Here is a 24,458-nt window from a genome sequence, read left to right as displayed (position 1 = left end):
TCTAAATAAGCAACAAACAAGCAGCAAAAGTAAATTTTTTGAGTGACTAATCAACATGATTTTTTAGAGATCCAGTCACATGGTCAATCGAGACTCATTAATGTTCAAATGAAGATATCAAGATAATATTAAAAGGTCCCTTTAAAAAAAATGAAAAGAGTTTAATCTCTATTGTTTATGCTGAAATTTATACAGAATTTAAGAAGTATTGGGTCAAGTAATTCAATCACTTGGTTAATCAAGCTACATTTCACACAGTAATTAGAAAGTAATTAGAAAATGTATTTAATGGTGTTTTAATGATGTAATTAGTCATTTGTAATTAATTACTTTTAGGTAGAATTTCCAATGGTAGTTAAAATGCATTCAACACCATATATATTTATCCTATGAAAACAATTCAATCAAATGCATTAGATCATTTAGATCTGTTTTTGTTTACACCTGTATTCAGCATCATCCACTTAATAATTGGATTGACTTACATGTGTTTTGATAATAGTATCAGATATAAACGAGGCCAAATGCAAGACTTGTCCCAGGTAGCATTACAAAATAAAACAGTAATTACTAATTAAGTTAATAACTACACCATTTAACAAAACAAAGTTATTAACTACACAAAAATCATTGGTTAATTGCAATTATTCAATATACCACTGCCCCATATTCCCTTATATGGGCTTCAATAACAAATTGACTCTTTAATGAGTGTGTGTGTTTATGTCTACAGCAGAGTCTGGTCTGCGGGACAGTGAAGATCAGTTTGGTCGGACTCCTCTGATGTATTGTGTACTGGCTGACCGTTTGGACTGTGCAGAGGTGCTTCTTAAGGCCGGCGCCGCCATCAACAAAACTGACCACAGTCAGAGGACTGCCCTGCATCTCGCTGCACAGAAGGTAAAACACACATAGGTTTATATATGTGAATTGTGGCGGCATGCTATAGCTTTCCATTGTTTAGATCAGAGATGCCCAATCTAGGGCCCATGGACCAAAGTTGGCCCATAGTAACCTTTATTTTGGCCCATCCCATCTAATAAGAGAGGGAGAATTTTGGGGAGGGCTGGGGTTAATGGCTTTAATACACATTGTCATTTTTATTTAACATAACCTTTCATTGGTTTGTTTTATTGCTAAGCTACAAAAAAGCAAATATCTTTCAATTAAAATATAAATGAGTGCAATTTTTTTAATGAACATACTATTGCTCAACATATACAATGAGCATGATGTATACAATGATATATGAGCAAATCAAGGCAAAGGCAGCTTATATAGTGTATTCAGCATTAAACTCCATTGTGTTACAAATGTAATTCTTATGTTTTCATTTTAATAGGGCCTTTATAAAATGTAAAAAATATATATAATGTATTAGGTAACATGATTAAAGTAATGATTTCCATTTATTTTGAAATAAATTAGGAAATTATCCATGGCAACTTTGTAATGCAGTCCTGGTTTAGATGTTGTACAAACTTTAATTTTACTTCTACTACCTAAATTGTAATTGCAATACCTGTGTCATTCACATGTCATTATACAAGTTTGTGTCCTGATGTCACAAACACACACACAGACACCCGCACACACTTGGTACAGGTACGCTCAAAATATGTTTGCTGCTTGTTTAAACCATTATTTAAATGATCTGAATCAACATAATTCTTGAGATTTTTTTTAGAGACAACTTAATCTTTTTGTGTTCAATCCACTTAAATTTGTAAAAACAACTAAATTAACTTAATCGATTTAAGTTGGGACAACATTAAGGAATTCTGTGTAACCCTGCATTTTTTACAGTGTATCTTGGGGGTCCATAGGGACTTAATGGGGACGTAATATAGGGACGTAATGATTCAACCCCCCCTTCCCCAAACCTACCCCTTAACCCAACCTTCACAGTAAACAATCTGCATTAGATTTTTAAAATACTTCATTCTGTGTTATGAGCCGTTTTTCTAAAAAACATCAACTGGTATTGCTATACTTGTGGGGACATTTGGTCTTCACAATGTAAGGAATACAAGACACACACAAACACAAATGCAGGCACAGACACACAACATTCAAACAGGAACGATGTTGTTAGTGTTTACTGCCCTCTAGTGTTGATGATGTTGACGCATTTCTCCATGAGATTTAAATATGAGAGCGCTTGTATGTTTGTTAAGTTATTTTGACTTAATAAACGAGACGGTCTGAATGTGACCAGATGAGAGGATTGGAGAGCGGAGTGGAGAGGAGTGTGAGGAGAGGAAGACAGGGAGAGACGGGATTGATGGGTAACACTCTGACATCTAGATCAATAAGAGCTGTAGCTCAGGGATTAACACTCTAATTGGGCTGGGAATAGAGACTGAGAGGCCTGACACACACACACACACACACACGCACATACGAGGGCTCTCCCTGGAATGTTTTACACCGGAGTTAAGGAGGCCTGGGAGGATACTTGATGAGCCGGGAGGGCCGTTCGCTCTCAGACACATTCAGGCCCTTTAGATGGATAAACAGCTGCCTCTCCCTCAAACCGTGGGGCCAGAATAAATGTCTCTGGGTGATACTAAGCACTGTTTTCATGATTTTATTTCATTGTTTTAGTGGCTTTAGGGGGTGCTTTATCGTTTTAGTAAAAATGTAGATCAGATATGAGCTGATAAAATAGTTTAATGTGAGATGTGATGAAAATAGAGTTTTCCTTCAGTATGGCGGCATGGATGGATTTTTTGGAAAAGAAAAAAAAATGTAGGTTGAGAGTAATCAGTTGTTCATTTGGTGTATGCAGGTTTTTAGCAATCATTACTCTGGTCTTTAGTGCCACATTATTTGTCAAGAATCATTTAAATGATGTTTTGCTTTTTTCTCAAGAAACACTGTATTATAAATGACAGTAAAAAGTGCAGTGTACTTTTTTGTGTAAACCTTTTTTTCCTTCATTCATTCATTTTTCTTTTCGACTTAGTCCCTTTATTAATCAGGAGTCACCTGCAAACATGCAAACTCCACACAGGAATGCCAGCTGACCCAGCCAGGGCTCGAACCAGCGACCTTCTTGCTGTGAGGCGATCGTGCTTCTCACTGTGCCACCGCGACGCCTAACCTTTTTTTAATTAAATGATAATACATGTAGCTTCCTCTGGATTTTAAGTTTAAGGATGATCCCGTATGTTCAAGTATGTCAGAATGATATTTAAGAGATAAATGCATACAAATGGCACTATACATATATCATTCCAACTGGGAAAGAAATCTCGCAGTTTTTGAGTTGGTTGTGTATCAATGAAACTAATGGCATCTTTTTTTTGTGATTTATGACAAAACAATTGCATTGAAAATGTAGTAATGTACAATTACAATATGTAGCTAGCAGTGCAGTTTGTAGCTCCTGCCTAAACTGAATAAAAAGCACACATGTAAATGGAAAACCTTTTCCTGCATACACTACCAGTTAAAAGTTTTGGGGTCAGTAGGATTTTTAAATGTTTTAAAATAAGCTTCTCCTGCGCACCAATGCTGCATTTATTTAATCAAAAATACAGTACAGATTGTAAAAATTGTGAAATGTTATTGAACTATAAAATAACGGTTCAAAAGTAGTTTATCATTTAATTTAAATATTTATTCCAGTGATTTTAAAGATGATTTTTCAGCTTTATTAATCCTGTCACATGATCCTTCAGAAATCAATCTTTATATCAATATCAATAATATCAATATTAATTATTATTATTATTATTTTTATTATTAAGATCATTATTATTACTGTAATAGTAATAAAAGCAATAATTACTCATTCATTCATTCATTCATTCATTTTTTTGTTTGGCTTAGTCCCTTTATTAATCTGGGGTCGTCACAGCGGAATGAACCGCCAACATTTCCAGCACATTTTTTTTTACGCAACGGATGCCCTTCCAGCCTTAACCCGTCACCGGGAAAGCAATAATGACTGGAGTAATAATTTTATTTGAAACTTCATACAATAAGAAAGCAGTTATTTAAAATTGTAAGTAAATTTTACATTTAATAAATGCCGCCTTGATGTACAGAATAATAATAATAAAAAAACCTGACCCAAACTTTTAGCCGTTAGCGTATGTAATTTTTTAAAAATCAACATTTAAAGCATTAAGTTTTAGATTTTCCAATGGAAACCTCAAAACAGGAAGTAAATCTAATTGAAGTAAACTCTTATTATTCTTATTTAAGAAAGTCTTATTTGTTTTATTTTGGCTGGAATTAAAGCAGTTTTTATTTTTTTTTATTTTAAGGTCAAAATTAATAGCCCCTTTAAGCTATAATTTTTTTTTTGACTGTCTACAGAAGAAACCATCGTTATACAATAACTTGACTAATTACCCTAACCTGCCTAGTTAATGTGACTAACCTAGTTAAGCCTTTAAATGTCACTTTAAGCTGTATAGAAGTGTCTTGAAAAATATCTAGTCAAATATCATGTACTGTCATCATGGCAAAGATAAAATAAATCAGTTATTAGAAATGAGTTATTAAAACGGTTATGTTTAGAAATGTGTTGAAAAAATATCTCCGCTCAACAGAAATTGGGGAAAAAAATAAACAGCGGGGCGAATAATTCTGACTTTATTTCTTATTCTTTATTTATATATATATATTTATATTTGACTTTTTCAGGGCAACGTGCGTTTCATGAAACTCCTACTGTCGCGTCATGCTGATTGGCGATTGAAAGATCTGGAGGAAATGACTCCATTACACCTGGCATCCCGTCATTCCAGCTCCAAACCTTTGTCTCTGCTCCTCAAACACATGGCGCCCGGGGAGGTGGACACACAGGACAGGAATAAGGTACCAAACACAAATACACACAAACACTGCACATGCTTACATGCTTACATGGATGTGGATCGGGGTGAACGTGAGGTTAGGTGGTGTGTGTGTGTGTGCATGTGTGTTTGTGGTTGTATATATGTCGTAAAGCAGCAGGGGGGCTCTGCACCCTCTGATGTTTCTCTGGAGGATATGAGCTCTATTTAAATTGTCTAATAAAAGATATTTTCTCAAAGCTGCTGCGAGAGCTTGCCAGGCGCCTATGAGGCTCAGGGTCTCATCGCAATGTTAACCTTATGTGTGTGTGTGTGTGTGTGTGCGTGCGTGCGTGCGTGCGTGCGTGCGTGCGTGCATGTGTGTGTGTGTGTGTATGAAGGTATGAAGTGACTTACACATTTGCTGCATTGCAGAGAGAACATAAATAAAACCAATTCACAACAAATGTCACTTCATATCCTCATGAGAAATAAATTTGCAATTACAAGAGACAGTCACATTGACAAGAATTAGTTTCTTGTAATAGTCACAAGTATTAGAAATAACCTCCAAATTTCAGGAAACAATTACATTCACAAGAATTGCAATTGTGAGAAACGCATGAGCAGCTACAAGAAATAATCACAGTTAACAGTTATATTGGCAAGAAGCTGTTGTAATTATGAGAACTAAATGTGCAGTTATGAGAAAATTACATTTACAGTTTTTTAAGTCATTGGTATAAGCAATATATTTGCAATCACATGAAAAAATACATTGATGATGTAGTTGCAATCATGAGAAATATTTCAAATTACTATAAATATTAAATTACATGGTGGCGCAGTAGGTAGTGCCGTCGCGTCACAGCAAGAAGGTCGCTGGGTTGAGCCTCGGCTGGGTCAGGTGGAGTTTGCATGTTCTCCCTGCGTTCGCGTGGGTTTCCTCCGGATGCTCTGGTTTCCCCCACAGTCCAAAGACATGCGGTACAGGTGAATTGGGAAGGCTAAATTGTCCGTAGTGTATGAGTGTGTATGGCTGTTTCCCAGAGATAGGTTGCGGCTGGAAGGGCATCCACTGCGTAAAAACGTGCTGGATAAGTTGGCGGTTCATTCCGCTGTGGCGACCCTGGATTAATAAAGGGACTAAGCCGAAAAGAAAATGAATGAATGAATTAAGTTACATTTAATATTTAAATATTAAGTTATGCCATTTTTCTACCCTTAGAAAAACTGACTTATGACTTTCATCAAAAATCTGATGATTTCTGGCATATCTGCAATCCTCTATGTCAGTTTTTGGTGAATGTATCTTGAAAGAATATTTTTATTTTATTTTAATTAATTAATTTATTTATTTATTTATTTATTTATTGTTAATTTTACCCTTCACAAAAGACTTGAATTACTAGCAATCGACGATTGTATAATAGATGGCTATATTATTGTAAATGATGACATGAGACACCTATACCAATGTTCTGTCATTGCAAATCTTTAAATAAATGTTTCAAAAATAAATTAATAAATAAATATTAAGTTACATTTACCAGTAATAGATTACAAGTAGGTGACGCGGTGGTGCAGTAGGTAGTGTTGTCGCCTCACAGCAAGAAGGTCGAGCCGCGGCTGGGTCAGTTGGCATTTCTGTCTGGACTTTGCATGTTCTCCCCGTGTTCACGTGGGTTTCCTCCGGGTGCTCTGGTTTCCCCCACAAGTCCAAAGACGTGGTATAGGTGAATTGGGGGAGCTAAATTGTCCGTAGTGTATGTGTGTAAATGAGTGTGTATGGATGTTTCCCGGTGATGGGTTGCAGCTGGAAGGGCATCCGCTGCATAAAACATATGCTGGATAAGTTGGCGGTTCATTCCGCTGTGGCGACCTCGAATTAATAAAGGGACTAAGACAAAAAGAAAATGAATGAATGAGATTACAAGTATTGGGTGACATGGTGGCGCAGTGGGTAGCACTGTCGCCTCACAGCAAGAAGGTCGCTGGTTTGTAAACCTCATAAAAAAATGTGATGTTACAAAACACCAATATGGTGCAGCTAAATATTAACTTTGATATAAATGGCCTTGGGAGTAAGTAAGTTTACAAGTATTACTTGTAAATCATTCATTTTTCTTTTGGTCCCTTTATTAATCAGGGGTTGCCAGAACGGAATGAACCGCCAACTTAGCATATGTATTACACAGCAGATGCCTTTCCAGCTGCAGCCCAGTAGTGGGAAACATCCATACACGGTCACAGTCATACACTACAGCCAATTTTTCCAATTCACCCGTAGCGCATGTCTTTGGACTGGACCTGAGCACCCGGAGGAAACCCACACCAACACAGTGAGAACATGCAAACTCCACACAGAAATGCCAACTGGCCCAGCCAGGACTTGAATCAGCGATCTTCTTGCTGTGCATTACTTTTAAATGTAACATAATATTTTTTTATTGTGACTACAAATAGTTCTTCAATGCAACTTTGTTTATAGTATGAGAAATAAATAATCAATTACAAGAAAGTATTTTACACTGAGAAGAATTCTGATATGAATTCACAATTTTAACAAACAAATTTATATATTTATAATCAAGTTAATATTTTTGTGCATAACACGATGTGATTTGTTCAATATTCTTTGACTAGAAAGAGCTGCAATTTTTAGACATCAGTGTTTTCTTTACTGACAATAAAAATTTTTAAAAGCAGTTGTTGGTATTTATATTTAAATAAGGCTATTTACATAAGATATAAAATCCCAAATATAATTTATAAAGTAAAAAAAAAAAACACAGGTGCGTTTCCAAAAACCATCGTTAGCCAACTAAGGTCTTAAGTTTTACAAACATAGTTTGTTGATTTGGCATTTCCCAACGAACATCTGCAAACTGTGTCACAAACATGTACGCTTGCAACTACACCTCAAGAGCTGTAGTTAGAAGCATAGTTCCTGTTTGTGTTCTATTTCAGTTAGTCCTCCTATGCCATCTTTTATTTTGAACATTCTAACATTTAAACTTGGAATGATTAAAAAAAAAAACATTAAAGTCCTCTCTCTCAGGTGTAATTTGCTTTCCAAGTCTTTTAACAGTATTCATATTGACAATTATGTTCCCTTCATAGTGCACTTTGAAAGCATTTATGCCATTTTGAACGCAGCCGTGGCTCATGATGAAAGCTATTATTTAAAAGTGGAATTTCCATTACGTCTCCAAAGCTTGTGAAAACAAAATCATACAGCATATGTTAATGCTTTTAATTTATAGTAGGTTATTTATTAAGAAATGTATCTTTATATGACATGGGCCTGTTAATTAGAAGATTGTGTTAGTTTAGTGATTTAATATGGAATACTCTCAATAATATTTGTAGGTCCTATATGTGTCGTTTCATATATTTCAATTATTATGAAAAATGAGTTTTTACAAAAACTAATATTGAATATTTTTAAATGCATGTGCCTGTAAAACAATATATTTTGCACAAACAATTATGGGGGTTTTCTCTAAAGTTGTTACTCCACCCCATTTAGAGCATCATTATGGACGTTTTACGTTATAATTAACGTGGTTCAAACGATGGATCTGCAACAGAGAAACGACTGTTTTGGGAAATACTGCTCACTACATCGTTCTTTTCCCAAACGCTGCATCGTACTATGATAGTTCAGCCATGAGCTATATTATTGTTTGGGAAACGCACCCCAGATTTGATGAAATGGCAAAAAGCTCCATAATGGTTGGTTGTAATTTACTGTTGTTGTAATTTACTGTAATATTTGTATTACTACTCGATAGGCTTTAAACCCGGTAATGATAACAGTACTCTTAGGATCATTAGTAAACACAGGACTTTTTTAAGCAGATAAGAAGAAATGTGGCGATCACCATGGAGCAAACCAAGAGGTTGGAGAGATGCGTATGTGGCCCTGTGTTTTCCTGGGAAACACTGCTATCAACTGCTCCAGATTACCAGACCACATGCAGCTTTATTCACTTTGGCTCCAATTACTGTAAACATTCACCCCAGTTTACTTTCCGATGATCTACGCACATACAGCGACTCTTTAGATACGCCGTCATTTAAAATCTCATTCCACAGACAAACTGCTCAAAGCTACCAGGGTTATTAAGGCTCCTGTTTTAAATCATTATTCTGTGTGTGTGTGTGTGTGTGTGTATGGTTGTGATTACGCTAACATGAGTGTGTACGTGTACGCGCGCACTGCGGTTGTATCAGTGCTCCCATTGAGTCGCATAAGGGAGTTTTGTTTGCAGGCCTTTATCCGTCTGTTGGTTTTGTAATAATTTGATAAGCAGAGTCGTGATTTCTCGTGATGAGGCTTGCTCTGTGGTCAGATGCAGAAAATAGCTCATCTAGTGCGTCTTCGCTCTTCACTTTCCATGTTTTGTGGCTGGGGAAACTCGAGCGATGATGAAGGGAGCTTTTTAAGATAAACTTTGCTGAATCAAACTGCTTTGCAAACTGTCTTCATGGTGATGATGGGTGACCAATGGCCTGCAGGTTCAGTTTGGGAACAAGATGAAGACCTGGATTCATTTACTTGTTATATTTTAGAAGACACTTATCTAATGTGACTTATAAATGAGGAAAGGTTTAAACAATTTATCAGGCAGGCAGCCAAAAATGTTTGATTTTTAATATTTTGCCTTCAACTGCCAAGGGATCTGGGCATCAGAAGTGTCTTGGCATCAGAAGTCTTTTCAGGTCGTACATGACATGTTAAATTTGTTATATATAATTAAGTTATATAAGAAAATGCATTCAGATTGACAAAAATAATTGCTGCAGTTTTGAAAATAAAATTAGTAACAAAAAAACAGAGTATCATTAAAATAAAAAAGGTTAAAAGTATCATCAACAAAATTTCAAATATGATCAACAAAAAATGATCAACAAACTGGAAAAAATGCACACACTGCAGAAATACTTTTCTTATTACTTATTACTTAATACTTATTACTTATTACTTTTCTTTTTATTCTACATTTTTAAAAATTGATAAATCAAGAAGCATTTTCTAGATAAGCAAATATTTTATAAAATACTGTCTTGTTTTAAGAAATAATATTTAGAAAATTAAGTGATTTTTCTTTTCCTTAACACAAGCAAAATAATCTGCCAATGGGGTAAGCTGAATAAGCTTGTGTCAAAAGGAAAAATAAGATTAGTTTGTTTGCCCACAAGACCAAAAAAAAAAAAATAATAATAATAAATCAAAAACAACAAAGAACAAGATGAATTTTTTTTTGCAGTGTATTGACAAGAAATAGTCACAATTATGAGGATTAAATATGATGTTACAAGAAATAAATTCAAATGTATAAGAAATAGTCGAAATTGTAAGCTATAAAATCATAGGCACAATCTCAATTCCATTTTTTTGTACCCCTGCCCCTTCTTCTTAAGCAGAGTGTGAAGGGGCTTCAAATTTACCCGTAAGAAATGGGACACCACTACAACACCCGCACACATTGCGAGCTCTTACTTTATATGAAATTGACGACGGCAACTGCTGCAGTTATTCCAGGTGCATTATTTTTTGGTATTTATCTTCAGGAAATCACAGTAGGCAACAATATCATGTTATCATAACGATATAATGTGGCGATAAGCTCGTAACTGTAATGTGCATTTACACCCTGGCCATATTTGTCTATGTAAACACAAGAAAACAAGATTAACATTATAGCAGACACTGCAAAAAGCTCATTCCCAGCCACTACAGGATATAATCTATTATAGATAGCAAAATTTTGCAGGTTTTTTTAATAGTTTTTTTAAAGCATGATCGTAAAACACAAATGTGGTTATGAATATATTAAAACATATGCTTGTTTGTTGTGAAAATGTCTAATAATACCAAAAAATACTTACATTTGTTCATCTATTGACTTGGATGTGCAGCCATGTTACCGTTGTAGAAGGTGTATTTTGGGAAATTTCCCCTTAGCCCTACACCTTCAAGCTAAAGAGAATTGGGACATGCCTACCCTTTCATGTGAACACGCATAACGAGGGGTAGGGGTAAGAGGAAGGGCTAAGGGGTAGAGTTGGTATTGGGTCATAGACAACTTTTTTGAAACGCACTAGACTGCATTTATTTGATTTAAGGTTCAGGTCAAAATTGAAGTGGTTTGGCACTAGAGGTCTTTTGGATCATATGGTACAGTATGTCTGTGCTTAGTTGTAGTTGACTTAGCTTGATTATTATGTTCTGGACCAATAAAATAAAATAAAACATGCCTACTTCTTGTTTGCTTTGCATTCATTTTCAGGACTGAGCCTAAATATACCAAACAAAAGTGTAATTTGTGTGGTCAAATTAATTCATTCCATGGTCAAAAAAATGCACTCATTTGCAAATGCAAACATTTGTAGTAACCATAGTAACTCAGTGATATTTGCCAGAGCCATTCCTCTGTGTAATCTCGAGGGCAGACATGTTGTGAGTTCATGACTGGTGGTTCTTTTACTCCGCTTTGTGCATTTAAAGTCCTTTAACGCTCCGCAATCCATTGATCATCCTTGCAGTACATTTCAGTTCTGAATTTAATCAGAATAAATTTAACATAATGTGTTGTTCAAGAAAATGATGTGAAATTCAATAAAATTTGACCTCACATTGTTCACACTATCTAATTCACATAGTTTAAGTTTTAAGTTTAAGTTTTATTTTAATATAAACATTTGTTTTAATTAATTTCACTGTGAATTGTATGACTAAATTAGCTGTAAAGTTGAAATTAATTTACATTTAAATTTTACATTTATTTTACTATTTAATTATTTATTAAATATTCTAAAAAATACTGCAGCAAATTTTTTATGTTTTCAGCAACAAATGATAGTGTAGTACACTGTAAATTCTTTTGAACTGATGTTGTGGATATTTATATAAAACAAAGACCAGTGGGGTATATTTTTACAAAAGAAAATACTTACATTTTGCTTGAATTTAATAGCGGTTTCTGAGTTTCTACCCCATATTTATAAAGTGTACTGTCAGATTTGCTCAACACATTTTAAAATTAAACTCCACACTGTAAAAAAAAGAAATTGACGTTCTCAGTCTTGGTGAGCTTGCTGGAATTGTAGATATAGAAGGTCTTGGACCTGTAAGCCTAGAGGAAAATGGCAGACTAGCTTGATGTGATATGATAAAGAGCGAATGCCAGCACTCCTTTATTTGCGCTCTTGGAAAAGCTCCATAATGTTATTTTCTTCATTGCACTTCATTGACAGCTCGGTAGCTGTGATCACATTAAGACCCAATTTGCTTGAAGGCCATGAAGCGGGCTTGCAGCTGCAGTGCAGCACGAGTGAAGAGTAAAGCTGGAAATCTGATCTTTGAAATGCAATGTTTGTTCTACAGCAGACGGCGTTGCACTGGAGTGCTTTCTACAATCACCCCGAGCATGTAAAGCTGCTGATCAAGCATGATTCAAACATCGGCATCCCAGACAGTGAAGGCAAGATCCCTCTACACTGGGCAGCACACAACAAACACCCCAATGCCACCCGGACAGTGCGCTGTATCCTAGTGAGTCCATGCACAAAACATCACTAATATTCCTCACACATTCCAATACTAAAAGCTAGACCAATTGGTGGGGCAATTTTTGGGTGTGCAATGTAGGGGTGTTACAATGTACTTTTTATTTCATGAAATTAAATGTTTAATTTACTCAAAAATTTTAATTGCCTCATAATTTACTCACTCTCATGCCATACTCCATGCACATGACTTTCTTCATTCAGATGAACACAGCCGGTGTAGATTTAAACTTTATCTTGGCTCTTCCATATGTATCTTCCCCTGTATAATGGTATTGGTTAGTGTTCCTTTTTGAAGCTTTCAAAAGTGCAAAAATCCATTGTAAATCTAACCCATATGCCACCAGGGGGTTAACACATGTCTTAAGTAGCGGATTGGTGTGTTTTTAAAGAAAAAACTCACATTTTTAAACTATTAACTCAATCACTGACAAAAAAAAAACAAATGAAACAAATCACTGACTTCTGGTGGCTGCTAAACATTCATAAGATGGATTTAGAATGATGCATGGCATAAGATTTTCTCCTAGTAGTGCTGGCCGATCGCGAACGGGTAAACCAAGGACTTAAATAAGAGGATCTGGTGAAATGCAAGTTTATTTCATAACAGAAAATTGTAATGGAATTTAAATATCATGCTTCGTTTGAGTTGAAAAACTTAATCGTAAGACAATTTTCAGAATACAGTCATAACTGGCTGCAATTATGATGGCTGAATATATTTTAGATATGTTGAGTCCTAACATGGGAGGATTATCATTACATCATCATGGATGACATCATTACATTGTAGCATAATATAAGCGGTGTCTGGTTTTTGAACCAGTTCATTGAAACAAACTATCTGAAAGATCCTATTCGCTGAAAAGATCCAACCTCCTAGCCAAAGCTCCAGTGAGAGTAGACGAATGAGGATTGATAAACGCTGGTAATTAACTAATTATTAGAGGAAATAAGAAAGTAAAACTTCTAAGAATTTTACTGTTAAAGAAGAATAGATTGAGTTTTTTTTGTACAGCCATGTTTGTTTGAACCAGAGTGCATCAACATCAGTGTTATGTCAAGTCAGATGTCCGCCAAGAAGTTGCTCAGAACGCTCATTCGGCAGTGATTTGATAAATATTTTTTTACAAAAACACATCGACCCACTTCATATGGCATGTGTTATTTGCCTGACAGCCTGTGGGTTAGTTTTATGATTGATTTATATGTTTTAGGAAGCTTCAAAAAAGGGCCACTACACAACACAATAATACAGCATGAAACAGCCAGGGTAAAATTGAAAACTACTCCGACTTGGTTTGCCTGAAAGAAGAAAGTCATAAACACAGAAAAGAAAGGAATAGTTTTTAAAGTAATAGTTTCCCCAAACATGCTATCAAAATGTTCATAAATAACTGCATATAAAAGTTGTTTAACAGTATTTGAGATTGGGAAACAGAAAGATTTTTTTTTAAGAACTACATTTCCCTGTCTTGTCAATGTAACATAAACATAGGACATAATATTTGTCTATACATTTTAGGAAGCTGCTCCAACAGAGTCTCTGTTGAACTGGCAGGACTATGAGGGACGGACCCCTCTGCATTTTGCAGTGGCTGATGGAAATGAGGCAGTGGTTGAGGTCCTGACTTCATATGAAGGTTGCAGCGTTACAGCCTATGATAACCTGTTCAGGACACCACTGCACTGGGCGGCACTGCTGGGTACATTTTTACACTCATATGCAGAAGTGTTTTTACTTCAGATTAAGTATGGATGTGAACGCAAGACTGTTTATGCTTGTTTGTGTAGGTCATGCTAAGATTGTCCACCTGCTGCTGGAGAGGAATAAGTCTGGGATGATCCCGTCAGACAGTCAGGGAGCAACACCGCTGCACTATGGAGCTCAGAGCAACTATGCTGTAAGACATAACAGCATCTTTGATTGGGCCACAAATGTTTCAGTTTCAGTTGATTTGTTTTAGTCTGGTTTTATCATTTTTTGGTAACACTTTATTTTGACGGTCCATTTGACCTGATACTGCTCCTTCAACAGACATTTAACTGACTATAAGAAACTTTGTAAGTACAACTCAACTTACACTAACCCTAATGCTAACCCCAACCCTAACCCCAACCTAACAGTCTACTTATAATCTAAAGAGAAATATTTGGCATGTAGATGCAATGTAACTTAAATTCAACAAACGAACCATCAAAATAAAGTGTGTAAAAAAAAAAAATAATAAATTTATATATAAAAAAAAAAAATATATATATATATATATATATATATATATATATATATATATATATATATATATATATATATATATATTTAAATTTCCATAACTGATTGCATGTGGTTTTGTCTGTGTTTGTTAAGGACACTGTTGCAGTGTTTCTGAAACACCACTCTGTAAGAGATGAGCCTGATCTGGAGGGACGAACCGCTTTCATGTGGGCTGCTGGGAAAGGCAGTGATGATGTCATCAAAATCATGCTGGATTTGAAAAAAGACCTAGACATCAACATGACAGACAAATATGGAGGGACAGGTGTGTGAGAGGCACACACACTCACACTTACAGATTCATTTTGAACACAATTATCCATTCCTGGCTTAAACTGGTTAGTTTCAGCTCAGATCAGTGATAATTGCATTTTCTGTTCAATTAAGCAATTAAGAAGCCATATCCCATGTATGTTCCCCCATACAGCCATAACAAGAGTTGACGGTTTAATTAATGTTTGTGTCTGTGTGTGTGTGTGTGTGTGTGTGTGTGTGTGTGTGTGTGTGTGTGTGTGTGTGTGTGTGTGTGTGTGTGTGTGTGTGTGTGTGTGTGTGTGTGTGTGTGTGTGTGTGTGTGTGTGTAGCTCTTCATGCGGCTGCGCTTTCAGGTCATGTGTCCACTGTGCGCTTGCTGCTGGAGCAGGGAGGAATGGTGGACCCACTGGACGTCATGAAACACACCCCTCTGTTTCGTGCATGCGAGATGGGCCATCGAGATGTCATACTAACACTCATTAAAGGTGTGTAAGTGCATGCATGCCTCCCCACTGGTGCTGTTTTGAAAAATAATAATTACAATAGACAAAAACAGCATGAAATTTATAATTAATTTTCAGGGGTCAGGGGTCAGGGGTCGCCACAGTGGAATGAACCACCAACTTGATTAATATTTATTACATTATAGCATGTTATAATGTTATAAATTAACATTATAAAAACAATAATAATATTCATTTGTAATAACAAATTAATTTAACAAATCATCAATAAAAATAAATAAACAGTACATAATAGACATACACTTAGAAATACACTTATTTATGTACTGTAAGTACTTTATATTCCAGACTGCAAGTTGTGTTTTTGTTTTTGAAATATGCTCCATCTTATAGAACAATATATTTAATTCAACTTATAATTATTATTTCAGTTATAAGCTGTATTTAATCCAATGATCAAAAGTTGTTTAAATATATATCAATTAAAAAACAGCAATAAATGTTTGCATTGTAAGTATAAGCATATTTAGAAATAGCTAAAGCCAGCAACACCACAATTCTTTCTAGACATAATTGATTGTCAAAATTCAGTTGATTTCAGCTTTTTTGACTCAAATGCTCCCTACTGTCCTTAACAACATTTAAAGGTTTTATTTGCTAAGGATTTAATTCATGACTGAATAAGAATAAGAAATTTTAATGGGAAAAGTTTTTTGTATGTATTTTTTTTAAGTATATATTTTAATATATTTTTTAAATATATTTTTAATTATAATGTGTATTTATATTTATATTTATTATTATAAAGTGCCCATGGAGTTTTAAAGTTTTATTCATTTAAACAATTTTTCCAGGTTTAGCTCAAAAAAATTCAGCACTTTCTCAGTGTATCAACTGTAAACAATATATCTTGATTTTTAGTGGTTGAATATCTTTATTTATTTAGCTATTTTGACTAGTTTTAAAGGTGCTATAGAATGAATTTATTCATTCATTCATTCATTTCCTTTTTGGCTTAGTCCCTTTTATTAATCTGGTGTAGCCATAACGGAATGAACCGCCAACTTATCCAGCATATGTTTTAAGCAGCGGATGCCCTTCCAGCCACAACCCATCACTGGAAAACATCAATACACACCCATTCATACACATACACCACGGACAATTTAGCTTACAAAATTCACTTAAAGTGCATGCCTTGGGACTTGTGGGGGAAACCGGAGCACCCGGAGGAAACCCACACAAACACGGGGAGAACATGCAAACTCCACACAGAAATGCCAACTGACCCAGCCACCCAGCGATCTTCTTGCTGTGAGGCGATCATGCTACCCACTGCGCCACCGTGACACCCAGAATGCATTTATACAAAATGTGAACTGTTTGCTGATATCTACATAGAAGGTATAGTATGTGGCAAAAATGATCCAAAAACAGAATTAGCCCTAATATATGTTAGGTATTGACCATATTTTGAAGGGTCATGAATATTAATGAGTTCTGCTCTGCTGTTTCACCAACATCCATAGAGTTATGCACTCTGAAATACACATTCACAAAATAATCATACTTCAGTTGTCAAAATTAAATCTACTTTAATTTAATTTTAAGTTTTAATTTAGTTTAATTTAAACTCAATCTAAAGTTTTAGCATATATGAAAACACAGACAAGAATTAATAACAACCTCTGCATAAACAGATACGTTTTTGAAGTTTATTTGCAGTCTTTTACTCTAGAAATTCACAGTAAGAGCTGAGTGATATGACATGGTGCATAAATGTGCATTATAATTAGCACTGCACATGTCTATGTTGCCTCAGTACATACATTTGTTTCTGTTGCCTCATTACAAATATGCTTGGCAAATTTGACAATATACAAGTTAAACTAACAAAAGACCTTTAAACAGACTTTATACATACTTAAAAATGAGATAAATATGTCATTGTTGTAATCTCACTAGGAAACATTTTGGCAAATCAAACAATGACTGGGGCGTGCATATTATTGATCACCAGTGGATTGGCAGAGTCTGTGTTTTGTTCTAATTGGCGTGATTTTCATTGGGATTTTACACTAAGGAATTACATGAGAATATGCAGGCATATGGAGATTTTCATTCTTTGGCACCTTTAATAATTTTTGAGTCATCATCCCTGGACAAGAACAAATGCCATACAAGGAGTAATCTATTTTTCTTAACTGTCACTTTAACATGACAGACTTATGCGACTACATTGGTATAAGAATTCTTAGATATCTCAGTTTAAATCGTAACAGTTTCCAGTGCTCACAGTAAGTCTACATCTGTTATATATGTAGGAGGTGCTCGTGTTGATCTAGTCGACATAGACGGTCACTCTGCACTGCACTGGGCAGCTCTGGGTGGTAATGCGGAGGTGTGCGAGGTGCTAATGGAGAACGGGATCAGTCCTAACCTGCAGGACCAAGCTGGACGGACACCCTTACAGTGTGCGGCGTATGCTGGCTACATAAACTGCATGGCCTTGCTCATTCAGCACGACGCAGACCCTAATATTCAGGACAAGGAGGTATAAGTGTACAGCATGGCTCAGAACATGTATTGGCCATTAACTGTGAGTGGCCTGCTGGAGAAAGCCTGAAGAATAGCATGATGTCTGACTTTGGTGTGTGTTTATGTGTTAAGGGGAGAACCGCACTCCACTGGTCCTGTAATAATGGTTATCTGGATGCCGTGAAGCTGCTGCTGGGGTGCGGAGCATTTCCCAATCACATGGAGCACACTGAAGAGAGGTAGCAAACAAACACTTGTGAATGGTGTGGGTTTGTGGAATGGTTCGGAAAGAGTGTAGCCTCATGGTGACATCTCAGAAAGACTTCAGCAACGATACATTAAACAGTCCCTTCACGAGTATCCAATTATTTTTGAGATTTTGAGACAAATTTTACAAAAAAAATTTGTATTTAGACAGCAAAACACTAGAATTGAAGAATATAATGCTGTAAGTTTTTAGAAAAGTCATCACAAAATCATTTTAGGCCACAAATATAAAAAAAATTACCTGCAAAATCTTAAAGGGACTTTTTAAATAAAAAATAAAAAACCTTGGTGATTTTTGGTGTTTTAAAAAACATTTAATAATAAATTCTGCTCTTTCTCTTTACCAAAGAATGTTTTTAAAATGTTATCATGATTTCCACAAAAACATTAAGCAGCATAGCTGTTTTCAAAACTCATCATATTAAATTATTATTCAATTAATGTAGAGTAGTAACATTTCTTGATCATCAAGTCAGTATATTAGAATGATCATCTGACACTGAACACTAAGAAGTAAAGAATAATGATGCTGAAAGCAAGCGTTAATCACAGGAATACATAAATATATATTTTTTAAATATTAACAAATATATATATATTAGTGCTGTCAGTAAAATGATTAAACAAAATGCACACACATACTATACATAATATACAAGTGCGGAGTGCGGATCCTGGGTTTATTAGGCAAATGGTCAGGCAAGCAACGGTCAACACAGGGGTGAACAAATGTATACAGGAAATCAAGAGTCATGGTCAGTAAATAGGGAAATAGTCAAATAGCAGGCAGTAGACAGGAATAAACAATACAACAAAGCAAGGGTCTAACACAGCAAGGCAAGTCAAGGAAAATACATCGTAATGTTCACAAACAGATAAACAAGACTCAGCACTGATGTGTATGCTGTTTGAATAGTCCTTGTAATCAGTTTTTGAACAGAAAAAAATTAACTAACAAACTTTGTGCCGTGTGTGCGCGCAGGTACACTCCTCTGGACTATGCTCTTCTGGGTGAGCATCAGGAACTGACTCAGTTCCTCCTGGAGCATGGAGCTCTGTCCATCGCCGCCATCCAGGACATCGCTGCCTCCTCCATCCAGGCACTTTACAAAGGCTACAAGGTCCGGCGGGCCTTCAGGGAACGCAAGAAGCTCCTCATGCGACACGAACAACTGCGCAAGGATGCTGCCAAGTAAGACACACACACCTCGACGAGAAACAGACAAGACGAATAGAGCCTGCAAATATTCTCTAACCCACAATCCAGTGCTGATTGATGCGGCTAGGCTGATCTGACATGGGATGTTTGCATGAATATAATATGTGTCGTTTAATTATGTGTGTTTGCTCAGAAGCAGCTCATCTGTCTGCGCGCCTGTTGAGGAATATGAGCATCAATTCCTTGCTGTCAATAATGGAAATAGATGAGACGATAGAGAGAGAGATTCACTCATCCTCCCTCCTTTTCTGTTAATTGGCTGACGATCAGCTTGACATTTAGAGTCTGTCAGCTCGGAGGATGAATGAATACACACATACGCAGCGTTGAATATGTTCACCTGGGTCGGCATACACACATTAACGTACATTTTTTTTTATTGCGTTAAAACCTGTTTGCATCGTCTGTCACTTTTGCCCACAATCTAATCTTCTGTGTAAAGATATTCAAAACCAAGGAAGAAGTGTATATCAAGTGTGTTAAACTCACATATGTTCTTTATGTTTTTGAAAGGAGTTATGTTTTGGCACCTTCAGGCCCGTAACCAGGGGGGTTTGAATGCTATGCCATCTATATTGACTGCTATGCCATCATAAATTGTGAAAATAAATCAAATTAAAATTAATTTAAATACAATTGTTGTTACCAAACATTTTTCAAATGTACTTTTTTTTACAAGAAAGGCTAGAAAAATTGTGAAGCTCTACATTATTGTTATTATTATTATAATTATTATTATTATTATTTAAATGACCAAATTCTGACTGGGTAAAATTGAATGTACTAGCCAGTGTGTTATTTATAATTTGCCTTATAAATAGCAATGGACCATTTTGAGGGATGTAAGCAAAAACAGTGGTCCCAACGCATTTCCTGTTTTACATTTGTAATTTCTACAGCTTCCGAGAATCCAAAAAGAGCCCCATATTGATAAGTAATGTTATGATAGCTGTTTTAACATTAAGTTATGAATGAACTGCCTCCTCTTACAGTTATGAAATAGTTTGATAAGAAGCAGGAAATGTTCATGGGCCAATGACATCACCACATTAAAACGGTCTATATGCTTGTTTTTAATTTAATACCATTTTTTAAAATATTATATGATGTATTAAATTTGTATTTTAAAAATAAGTATTTTTTCATATTTTATATTCTAAATCTAGTAATTATTTTTGGTAAATCAAAAAGTGTGGTTATGATGATCATCCAAAAGGCTAATTCAGCTAAAAATAGTGTTAATAATGTATTTAAATATCATACTTTAATAGAAAATGAGGTGTATTACTGCAAAAAGGTCCACTTTTTGAGGAAAAAAAAGAACCACCCCTTTCACCAAGCTGGCTGCGAACCTGACCTTTTAATTGAATGAATGCATACAAATACAGTTTAAAATATATTATATTAATTAATGTATATATTTTTATTCATTTTAAAATTGTATTGATTTCTGTAGTGGCAAAGCTGAATTTTTAAGCAACCATTGCTTCAGGTTTCACTGTCACGATACTTCATAAATCATGCTAATATACGGTCATTTTTGCATCATTGAATAACTTTTGCATTTTACAGTTGTCTTCTTGTTTCAATTAGTTTTCTTTATTGCTGATTTCATTTAAATTTGAATGTTTTGATAATTTTTAAAACAATTAGCCTCAAGAAGCCATTATTGACAGTAGGGCTGGGCAGTATGAAGGTACAGTTGAAGTCAGAATTATTAGCCCCCCTGTTTATTTTTTCCCCAATTTCTGTTTAAAGGAGAGAAGATTTTTTTCAACACATTTCTAAACATAATTATTTTAATAACTCATTTCTAATAACTGATTTATTTAATCTTTGCTATGATAATGATGGTTTGTTCTGTAGACTATTGAAAAAATATATAGCTTAAAGGGGCTAAAAACTTTGACCTTAAAGTGGTTTTTAAAAAAATTAAAACTGCTTTTATTCTAGCCAAAATAAAACAAATAAGACTTTCTCCAGAAGAAAAAATATTATCAGACATACTGTGAAAATTAAAATTTCTCTGTTAAACATCATTTGGAAAATATTTTTAAAAGAAAATTAAATCAAAGGGGGTCTAATAATTCTGACTTCAACTGTATATATCGTTACCACGGAATGGAATGTGCCCAGTAAAATAATTTTTTTATTCTGTATATACCCTGAAATGTAAATAAATGGGCATGGCCAGCTCTCATTTTATGCATGACACCGAGACAGATGCTCCATGATCACTTAGTTTCATTATTTATAAAAGAGTTGTTTATATTTAGTTTTCTTGAAGGAAAATTCTGTTTAATTTTCCTTTAAGTGATTACATATTTATATTTTCATATGTAGGTTTTTTCTGTTACTTGGCATATATTTTATATCTGTAAGAAGATGTTACTTGAGAAAAGGTCTGTCCACATAAAACTGAAATGTGACCTACAGTAGTATTTGTTGTTCATCTAAAGTCATATTCTTTTTACTATATTTATGAGGTAAAAAATTTAATTCATTAATATTATTTGGGGTTTGTTCTTTAAAATGTAAAATACTTTCAATAAAGTATTAAAAAATAAATAAATAAAAATCTAAATAATCAAATAAGATCATAAATCATTTTCTTTTCTTAAGCTTATTTATTATATAAAGTCATTTTGTACTTTTAACTATCTTTACTAAAAAAACTAAATTATAAAAGATATGATTACCCGGAAAATAACTTTCTCAAACTGTATAATTTTGGTCATACCGCCAAGTATGGTCACCCCTAGTTGACAGTGAATTCTTATTCACTCCAATACTGCTGCAGTAACACCGCACAACCAATCAGAATCCAGGAGTAGTGCTATTTGTTTTATAAATTATGTTTTGTAGTTTTTTCAAGCTTTTTTTTTTTTAATGGTTAATATTTTATATATCTATATATTTGGTATTTACAATTTTTATTTATAATTTATTAAAATATAGGAAAATGACAGACTAATATTAAACTGACATCTCCTTAATAACTAGTTTAAATATAAAAGTATAAGTGTACTTTAATTTACTTTACTTTCACCATAAGCGAATTTGAGTTTGAGTATGTTGTAATATTGTCCATAACTAGACACTTGACCTGATGTGAACTGGCAGCCTCCAGCAAGCAGCATGACAAACATTAAGTTAATGATCCAGGACAGGCTTTATCAACAAGATGAAAGTCTGTGTCAGCTAAATGAATGCATGTTGTGTGTGTTTTCTGTTTCTCCAGGAAGAGGGAAGAGGAACGCAGGCGTGAGGCGGAGCAGCAGCTCTCGTTGGCTAAGGCAGGTCAGAAGCAGCGCATCTTATTGGCTGCAGTCGGGGTGGAAAAGCTGTCACTGGATGAAGCGGAGCAGAGGGTTAAAGATTCAGTGGTGACAAAAGGACACAAACACAAAAAGTCCTCCAGTGCTCTTAATAGTCTGAGCAGGAGAGAGAAACCTAGTAGAGCTGGTGAGTTCAAATAAACCTAAAGAAATAAAAATAAATAATTTACTTCAGTTCTGTTAGACTTTGAGTAGATGATTTATAATTTAATTTATATTACAAAATTATTTCAATTAAAACGAAAACTAAGGATCATGTGAATAAGCTGATGATTATTTTCATGTTATGGCTGATAACTGACAAACCAAAAATGTTTAATGTCGCTTATGAATATTATCTTTATTTTTCTATAGACTAAATACTATAGACTAAAGTGCTTAGAGAGACTATTGTAAAAAAAAAAAAGTTAGGTTATTAAAAAAGCAGCTTTATATTGTATAATTTTGTCTAATGTATATAGACCCAGTTTATACTTTAAAAAATATGTATAGCAAATGTGTGTAAAATATTAGTTGAATAGTGTTTTATTCATATTATATTGCATTGTGTTTTCCGCTAACTATAGTATGGCTTTATTACATTGTTAGATTTAGGTATTATATATTATGTATTAGTATAAATAATTATAGCAATTACTTTAATAATTAATCAGGGTGTCTGCGGGGTCTTAAAAAGTATTAAAAGTTGATAAATCCATGTAGAGAAATTTAAGGCACTTAAAAAGTATTAAAAAATCTTACATGCTATTTTGCAAGGTATGACATTTTATATCATTTTTTATTTTATATATATTTTTTAAATAATATTTATTATTTCACAATTTAAAATAATTGTCTTTTTCTTTTCTTTTTTCTTTTGTTTTTTGCATTTTATTAACATTTCACAAACCCCTGTGCGCTCTTCTTAAACTGCCTGGCTTGAAAAGGTTCGAAAACATAATAGATGACAACAAAGGTTATGTAAATGTAGAACTATAGGAAATTAGCAACACAATACTGATGCATTTAAATAATAGCTTACAGTGGGGAAAATAAGTAGTTAACCTGTCACCATTTCTCTCAGAAAACATATTTCTAAAGGTGCTGTTGACTTGAAATTTTCCCCGGATGTTTATAAAAACCAAAGAAATCCTTATAATCAAAGAAAACAAATCTAATTAGTTTACAAATTAAGTTATGCGTAATAAAATGAAATGATGCATGGTATTGTATGGAATTGAACATTGGGAATTGTAGTATTGAACACATGAAGAAAAGGAGGTGTAGAAAGGCAGCGAAAGCCCAGACAGCAGCTGAAATCTCTCAGTAGTTATTCAGCAACCCTCTGCCCTTCCTCATTGTAAATGAATATTAGCTGCTTCAGTCCAACATCTGCATTACTGATGATGAAGATGAAACCAGGGTGGACATTTCAGCAAGACAATGATCCAAAAAACAGCCAAGGAGACTCTCAAATGCTTTCAGAGAAAGAAAATCAAGCTGGAGAATGGCCCAGCCAATCACCTGACTTAAAACCACTAGAAAATACAAAATTTAGATTTTTGTATCCACTAGAAAATACAAAACAGATTTGATAGACGAGACCCTCGGAACCGTCAAGATTTTTACACTCTGTTAAAGTCTGTGAATAAAGTCACACCTGATGTGACCATTCTCCATATGAGAGGCGTCTTTAAGCTGCTATCACTAAAAAAAGCCTTTTATATACAGTATTAAATACGTTTCAGTAGGTCA

General features: G+C 34.6%; 1 protein-coding gene across 2 annotated transcripts in view; it reads left to right on the top strand.

Moving 5' to 3' along the window:
• The window catches only part of invs (inversin), a 52,624-nt gene that overhangs the window by 18,122 nt on the left and 10,044 nt on the right, over positions 1 to 24,458 (top strand). Inside the window, exons 3-13 of one of the 2 annotated variants that reach the window (XM_056475991.1) lie at positions 734 to 900; positions 4,660 to 4,833; positions 12,190 to 12,354; positions 13,894 to 14,074; positions 14,163 to 14,272; positions 14,737 to 14,908; positions 15,228 to 15,383; positions 17,687 to 17,916; positions 18,033 to 18,139; positions 19,150 to 19,359; positions 22,628 to 22,851. In XM_056475991.1, coding sequence (XP_056331966.1) covers positions 734 to 900; positions 4,660 to 4,833; positions 12,190 to 12,354; positions 13,894 to 14,074; positions 14,163 to 14,272; positions 14,737 to 14,908; positions 15,228 to 15,383; positions 17,687 to 17,916; positions 18,033 to 18,139; positions 19,150 to 19,359; positions 22,628 to 22,851 — 1,896 coding nt within the window. Of the gene's footprint in view, positions 1 to 733; positions 901 to 4,659; positions 4,834 to 12,186; positions 12,355 to 13,893; positions 14,075 to 14,162; positions 14,273 to 14,736; positions 14,909 to 15,227; positions 15,384 to 17,686; positions 17,917 to 18,032; positions 18,140 to 19,149; positions 19,360 to 22,627; positions 22,852 to 24,458 lie in introns of both variants that reach the window. The other variant, XM_056475990.1, reaches the window with a different exon arrangement.

Source organism: Danio aesculapii, chromosome 16 (genome assembly GCF_903798145.1).
Source record: "Danio aesculapii chromosome 16, fDanAes4.1, whole genome shotgun sequence".
NCBI lineage: Eukaryota > Metazoa > Chordata > Actinopteri > Cypriniformes > Danionidae > Danio > Danio aesculapii.
Note: the sequence above shows the minus strand (reverse complement) of the source record. Positions and strands in the feature narration are given on the sequence as shown.